The following is a 7,791-nucleotide window of genomic DNA, read 5'->3' as shown; positions in this document are numbered from 1 at the left end:
GGGGCAACCAGGCTGGCAGGGGAGGGCAGTTATGGGCAATCAGGCAGGCAGAGGCAGTTGGAGGCAAGATCAGGCCGGCAGGGGAGGGCAGTTAGGGGCGATCAGGCAGGCAGGCAGGCAGAGAGGTTAGGGGCGATCAGGCAGGCAGGCAGAGGCAGTTAGGGGCAATCAGGCAGCCTGGCAGAGGCAGTTAGGGACGATCAGGCAGGCAAGCAGAGAGGTTAGGGGTTATCAGGCAGGCAGGCAGAGGAGTTAGGGGCAATCAGGCAGGCAGGCAGGTGAGCCATTAGGAGTCAGCGGTCCCAGATTGCGAGAGGGATGTCCGACTGCCGGTTTAGGCCCAATCCTACAGGGATCCTACATGGATCGGGCCTAAACCAGCAGTCGGACATCCCCCAAAGGGCCCCCAATTGGAGAGAGTGCAGGCTGGGCTGAGGGGACCGCCCCCCCTGCACGAATTTCATGCACTGGGCCACTAGTCTATATATATATATAAAAGCCTAAGCGACCAAACGACCAGTAGAATGGTCACTATGATGAGCACTGACCACCTGGGGGCAGACAATGCAGGAGCTGCCCCCTGGTGGTCAGTGCGCTCCCACAGCCAACCTCCCACAGCTGGCCAACCTCCTGTAGCTAACCATCCTCCTGTGGTCCCTCCCCACAGCCAGCCGGCCCCAAACTGCCCCAATCGCTGGCCAGGCCAAGAGACCCCACCATGCATAAATTTGTGCACTGGGCCTCTAGTTGTATATAAAGGGCACAGATATATAAATCTGAATATGGGGAGGTATAATTTTTATGCTCTATAAATTAAAAATACAGTGAATCCTAAAAGAAATACAATGGCTAAGAAGGATTGATAATTCAAAAATAGTACAGCAAATTACTATGTGACTATTTTTCATTCATCAAATTTGAAAAAGAAAATAAATAATAAACTGGCAAATAATTCTAAAATGCTAAACACTGAAGAAAAGGACATTCATATACTCCTCGGAGAATGTAAATTGATAGAAACCTCTGGTAGGCAATTTATAATACATATCAAAAGCTTCTAAAATGTCTATATCTTTTGACAGGTAATTTCTAACTCCAAAAATTTATTATAAGTAAATAAGAATGTGCACAAAGATTTAGGGCTAGTGATTTACCTCTCTAATACTACCTTAGGAAATGGGACCCACATTTCCTCTTCCCTAACTTTAATAACTTCATCTTCCAATATTATTTTACTTACTTCATTTGCTTTGCCTTAAACTCTAACTTCCCCATCAAAAAGTAGATTGGCAATACAGCCCTAATTTATGAATGCATTTTTTATGACTTTTGATCATATACTCCAACTTTGATTAGCCTGAGCTTAACAGAAAGTCCCTGAGACCCCTCCACTATAATAGTATGGCTAAATGAGAAATAAATCAGTTTAGGTACAAGGACTTAAATAAGCAAATTAGATAAAAGAAGATCTAAGATATGGCTAGCTGACTTACAGAGAAACCTAGAAATAACTATAAACCAAAGTAGGAGCATAATTTATTATTTTCTCTCCAGAGAGATCTACAATCATGTGCTCACGTAGATTTATAAGCCCTTATTCAGAAATCCTTTAGAAGAAAAAAAACTTTCAGAATTCAATTTTGTTTTTCAAATTCAAAAAGGTAAGTTGGTACTGAAAAAGCATCCCTTAATAAAACATTAGTATATCAGCAGCAAAACTTATGAACATTTAGATTGTATGGAAAACATCAAATTATAAACAGCCTCAGGTGAAGTTCAGATCACTTATGAAAACACTTTTCAGAGTTTTTTTTATTATGAATAACTATAATAGCATATTTCCTTAATAAAATATATACCTTGGAAGAGGGCATTTACCACTTAATCTTTCATCCTCTATATAGCGATGTAGTACATCTTGAGACCTCTTTAAAAGCACTGAGAGTGCCATTCGTGAGATGTAGCCTTCTTGAGGCGTTGTGACTTTATTACTGAAGGAAAACTGGAGCAATGTTTCAAAACACATTTTAGAAAATTCTTCTCTTAAACGAATATCAATCTCTGCTTCTGTAAAATAATTTTTGATGGTTAATAAAAGGTTAAATACAACTCTTAGCAAATTTATATATATGATTTTTCCCCTGAATGTGGGAGAGGCACATTGATTGGTTGCCTCCTGCACACACCCCAACTGGGCCAGGGGAGCAAACCCACGTACCCTTGACTGGGAATCAAACCTGAGAACATTCGGTGCTTGGGCTGATGCTCTAACCACTGAACACACCGGCCCAGGCTCCCATGTGTCATTTTCATACAACTCTTTTATGTGGAAATTTTTACTTTTCTTTCTGAAATCTTTTAGGAACTTCTCTTTATTACTGAATGTTTTGATATTTCATGATGACATGCTTTATTGTGGGTCCTTTTTCTTTCACTGTTCTGGGTCCTGAATGACCATTTTTAATCTGGAGATTTATTTCAAATTCTTTGAGAATTTTCTCTCCTAGCTTTTCTCTGTTCTCTTTATGGAAGACCTATTGTCAGATGTTAGACCTCTTTATTCATTTTATTTATTTCTTCTTTTTTGTCTTTGCTATACTTTTTAGGTTATTTCATTAATTTTCCTTCCAACCCTTCATTGAACTTGTTATTTCAGCCACAACATTTTAGTTTCTATGGCCTCTTTTAATGTTCTAATTGTTCCCTTTTAATAACATTTTTCTTGTTTCATGGATGTAAAAGCACTTATCTCTTTGAGCATCCTAATTACAATAATTGTGCTTTTCTTTTAAAAAAATGTTTTCTATGACTCCGCATTACCTCTTTCCTCCCAGTTTCTTTTGACCCTCTTCATTTGTTTTGGTCTTTCTCTTTCATGTTGAAGAATTTCCTCAAATGCCTGTGAGCTTTGGCTGTCAGATCATACTTAAGAGCAGAAGACCAAAAACGATCACTGGATCCTCTGTGTTTACAGATTGGTCTTATTTAGCAAGAAAGAGCAGTATATGTATGTTTAAGGAACACTCAAGGGCAAAGCTGAGAAGTCTCTTTCCTATGGCAGTCATTGGAAGAATGTCCATGTACCTTATCAGATACATTTAATAGTATAAATGGACCCAGCTGGTATGGCTCAGTGATTGAGCTTCAACCCATGAAAAGCGGTTCTCAACCTGTGGGTCACGACCTCTGAAAATACATCCTGCATATCAGATATTTACATTACGATTCATAACAGTAGCAACATTATAGTTATGAAGTAGCAACGAAAATAATTTTATGGTTGGGGGTCACTCCAACATGAGGAACTGTATTAAAGGGATGCGGCATTAGGAAGGTTGAGAACCACTTCAATTCCCAGTCAAGGCACATTCCTGGGTTGCAGGCTCAATCCCCAGTAAGGGGTGTGCAGGAGGCAGCCCATCAATGATTTTCTCTCATCACTGATGTTTTATCTAGCTCTCCCTTTCCCTTCCTCTCTCTGAAATCAATAAAAATAGAAAAGAATTTTTAAAAATAGTATAAATGGCAAGAGACATCATGAGAAAACTACTAAAAAAGCATACATTGTAACTCAGTAGTCCATATTTAGTCTAGAATATTTGTATCTAGTGATTATAAAGATTGTTCTTAATGTGTATTTTATAAAAATGTATCTACAATTTTTATGCACTCAATAATAAAAGTGATCACATTAAGATAAATGGACTTTAAGATTTTTTTTCTGAGGTTCTCATGTGTATGAACAGATCAGTTTTTAAAACTGTCTGGGCTAGGAAAAAAAACTAGTTTGTGAAGTAAGCAACATGAGAGACATCTAGTGGTCAAGCTGCACACATATATGCTCTTTAAAGTGTTCAGCTTAGTAGAAGTTAGTCATGGCTCTGGTAAATTCTGGGGATTAAGGATAGATATTCATGGCACATTTTTACTATTTTTTAATCGTCTCACAGAAAAATGATGCCACTGTTACATTTAACATTTAAGCACAGGTTTAGAAGAGAAATAACAGCAAAAGGCAACTTATATATCATCTCCCAGTAAGGCAGCATGATATAATCAAAAGGAGCATGTAGTTCTTCTTAAGAATGAATTTTGGCCACCAGCCTTAAGATTGTGGGCAATTTTTTTCAAGCTTTTTAAACCCATTTTCCTTTCTATAATATGATGGAACTTGTCCTCACCGAAATATTGTGAGACGCAGGATTAATATTCTGGCATAAAACCCTATACATAGTAAGCAGTATTCACTAAATGTTAGTTTCTTTAATGTCAAGGTATCTATTTTTTTAATGGACTAACTCTGAAATTTATAGTCCAGAGAGGTTGGTATTAATATCTTCATTTTACAGATGACAAAACTCAAACTTAGAAAAGTTAGCCAACTACTAAGTGGCAGAATATATACTTATTACCTCCCAATAATCCATGACTTCACAAAACTGGAAACGTGTCAGCCTGAAAGACTTAAGTGGATTCCTTAAGTGTTTTGCAATTAATTCATTGCATATAATTCACAGAATATTTACCACATTTCCCCCTCGTAAAGCTTAAAGCTCTAAATCACATTCATAAAAATTACCTTACCCATTTACATTTACCACAATCATAGGAGTTAACATTTTTACATTAAGCTTATTCAAAAATATTTATATACCTATTAATATTTTTAAAAATAACTGAAATAACATACCTGTAAATGAAGATGACTGAGAATGTATTGAGCCCTTATTAAGCATGGTCATTATCTGACCAACAAATTCCTTAGGAATAAAATTGGCATAAGGTAGTATCTCAGTGCTGATAAGCTGAACTACCTAAAACAATAGAGGCAAATTCAAATGCATTTTTTTTCTTGAAGAAGAATGACTCAAATGACAATTTGTAATGTAAGATTTAAATTTTATGTAAAAAAAAAATCACGTAAAGAATCTCCTTTAATAGAAGTACACAAACATTTTAAGGTTAATATAGAGGATGACTAGTCAGCTTCCCCCCGTCTTAGTAAATAACTTTATCACGAAGTAGTCAATACTATAAACTGTTTACTATGCAACAATTTTACTAAATGTTGATCTTACTTCTAATATATCATATACTATTTTTGCCTTTTGAAGAAATTTTTAAAGAAAAGTTTACAAGACTTTTAATATAGTAACTGGACAAAAGGCAGTATTTTGTATCTATCTGATGATGCTTATGCTTTTTATGTGCACTTTAAAGTATTTGATTTTATTTACTTAAAGTTCCCTATCCTATTTAAAGAATAAAACACATACACACACACACACACACACACACACACACACACCACACACACACACACACACACACACACACATCCACAACCAAAAACTACTACTTTAAACTCCATTTATATTCAACAAAATATATTCTTTAAAACTCATTTAAGAATGCTAAAGGTCATCTATGGATGGTTAAAAATGAGAGAAATCTAAGCAACTCATTGATCAATTTCAACTACAAACATCTGATTTGTTCATTAAACTGTAATAAGCCTTAAAAAATACTTGCTGACTAATGAATTTTACTGAATGAACTGCTTTTAAAATTATTAAATGGACACACCTAAGTAGAAAACATACACTCAGTGCAAAGCTAACAAATATAAGGAAGTCATTTAAAAATTTTCAATGCTTTAAATTTAACCTTTAACCTCTTTGAGTTTTCATGCTTTTGGTTTAAGTTTAATCTATTACTTCACTTTATTTTTTTGAGCAATTTTACAGTTTTAACATTTCTACAATGTGGTTTTCACAAATAGTTACAGACAAATGTTTTAAATAGCTTCCTCACCTCAACATCAATACTTTCATTTCTTTGAAATTCTTGAATAGAAAGGTTATCTGGAGGTATGCTAAAAAAATAAAACAAAACACTTGATTTTTAAAGGTAAAATATTCTCTGAAAATACAAATGGAAAAATTTTATTTTTACCCAGGTTGGGACATTACCATTTATTTAAAAGAACAGTATTTTTAATTAAAGTCATTAGTATAAACGACTAGTTACAAACATAAAATTCCAGCTACAAAAATACTTGGCCCAATCCTGAACTAAATAAAATCTGTAGAACTACACTATTTTCAGTATTAGGATTGTAAAAACAAGGAAAAGTAAAGATATTATCATCTGTGGCTACAGCAAAAATGACCACTGTGACAATACTGCAATTTCCTTATATTGCCAATGATTTAAGAAAGCCTTGGTCAAGTTGTTGAATTATTCACTCAGAGACTCTCCATTAATCATTAATTTGTAACAAATCCAATATATTAAAGATCTTTACAATAAAGGATAGATAACATCTGAAAAGAAGAGGATTGATTCAGACTTTCTAAAGCAGAACATTATTCCAGCAAGACCAGAAGAAATGGATAGTTCTGAGAGAACCAAGGTGAATTCTAGATCCTGTGGCTCTTATTAAGAATGAGCAGTAAAATGATATTAATCTTATGGAATAATAAAATATTAATTACTCAAGAATAGCTGAGAATAGGATAGTAATGATTATTACAACAATGACAGCTAAAACTAGGGAGCTCCACACTGTACTAACAGCTTTATTTGTATTATCTCCTATGTTCCCACAGTAACCACATGTAGTAATATTATCATGTAACTGACAGAAGAGGAAACTAAAGCTTAGAATGGCTAGTAATATGACGAAAAACAAACACACTATAAATAAAGGCCACAATTCAAACCTAGACTTATTTGATGTTTGAGCCTAAATTATTCTATTTTATATTTTAAATGTAAAAACAGTATTATCATGTTTAGGTTTAGGGGTATAGTATATTATTTTGTATTTAGGGCTATTTTTGCTATATATGGTATTATTTGGTTTACCTTTTACAGGTATTAAAATACACACACCTAGCCCTAGCCGGTTTTGCTCAGTGGATAGAGCATCAGCCTGCGAGTGTCACAGGTTCGATTCCAGTCAAGGGGATATGCCCGGGTTGCAGGCTCAATCAGTGTGGGGCATGCAGGAGGCAGCCGATCAATGATTCTATCTTATCAATGATGTCTCTTTCTCTCTCCCCCTCCCTTCCTCTCTGAACTCAATAAAAATATATTAAAAATAATAAAGTAAAAAAGAACGAAATAGAAATTCTAGTGCTAAAGAACTCAATAAATAAGATGAAGAATGCATTAGAAAGCACTGGAAATAGAACAGACTATATGGAAGAGAAAATTAGTGAGCTTGAAGAAATTTATAAATAATTCAGGTGGAAGAGAACCAAGATTTGTAAAAAATGAAAGAACTCTAAAAAGCTATCTGAGTCTGTTAGAATGGGCAACATAGAATAATGGGTATCCCAGAAGGAGAAGTGAAGGAGAAGGGAACAGAGAGCCATTTAATAGATAAGAACTTAATTTTGGGGAAGGAACTGGACATACAAGGACAAGAAGCTAATAGAACATCTAATTATCCTATATAATAAAGAGGTAATATGCAAATTGACTGTCACACCCTTGTATAAGATGGCCGCCCCCATGTGGGCACAAGATGGCCGGCAGGGAGGGAAGTTGTGGGCGACCAGGCCTGCAGGGGAGGGCAGTTGGGGGTGACCCGGCCTGCAGGGGAGGGCAGTTAGGGGTGACCGGGCCTGCAGGAGAGGGCATTTGGGGAGAGTGGGCCAGCAGGAGAGGGCAGTTGAGGGGACCAAGGCAGCAGGGGAGGGCAATTGGGGGTGACCAGACCTGCAGGGAAGGGCAGTTAGGAGCAACCAGGCTGGCAGGGGAGGGCAGTTGGGGGCAACCCAG

The 7,791-nt window shown here is 36.2% G+C and overlaps 1 protein-coding gene across 11 annotated transcripts in view; it reads right to left on the bottom strand.

Annotated features, from left to right (window-relative positions):
• MON2 (MON2 homolog, regulator of endosome-to-Golgi trafficking) overlaps nt 1-7,791 on the bottom strand; it is a 124,109-nt gene that overhangs the window by 12,333 nt on the left and 103,985 nt on the right. For 10 of the 11 annotated variants that reach the window (XM_005871676.2, XM_005871678.2, XM_005871677.2 and 7 more), the window contains 3 exons: nt 5,815-5,875; nt 4,691-4,814; nt 1,860-2,067 (listed from right to left, as the gene is read on the bottom strand). In XM_005871676.2, the coding sequence (XP_005871738.1) occupies nt 1,860-2,067; nt 4,691-4,814; nt 5,815-5,875 (393 nt within the window). Of the gene's footprint in view, nt 1-1,859; nt 2,068-2,328; nt 2,926-4,690; nt 4,815-5,814; nt 5,876-7,791 lie in introns of those variants that run through there. The other variant, XM_014544132.1, reaches the window with a different exon arrangement.

The sequence above is a fragment of the Myotis brandtii genome, unplaced genomic scaffold (genome assembly GCF_000412655.1).
Source record: "Myotis brandtii unplaced genomic scaffold, ASM41265v1 scaffold352, whole genome shotgun sequence".
Lineage (NCBI taxonomy): Eukaryota > Metazoa > Chordata > Mammalia > Chiroptera > Vespertilionidae > Myotis > Myotis brandtii.
This window is presented reverse-complemented; position numbering and strand designations above follow the sequence as displayed.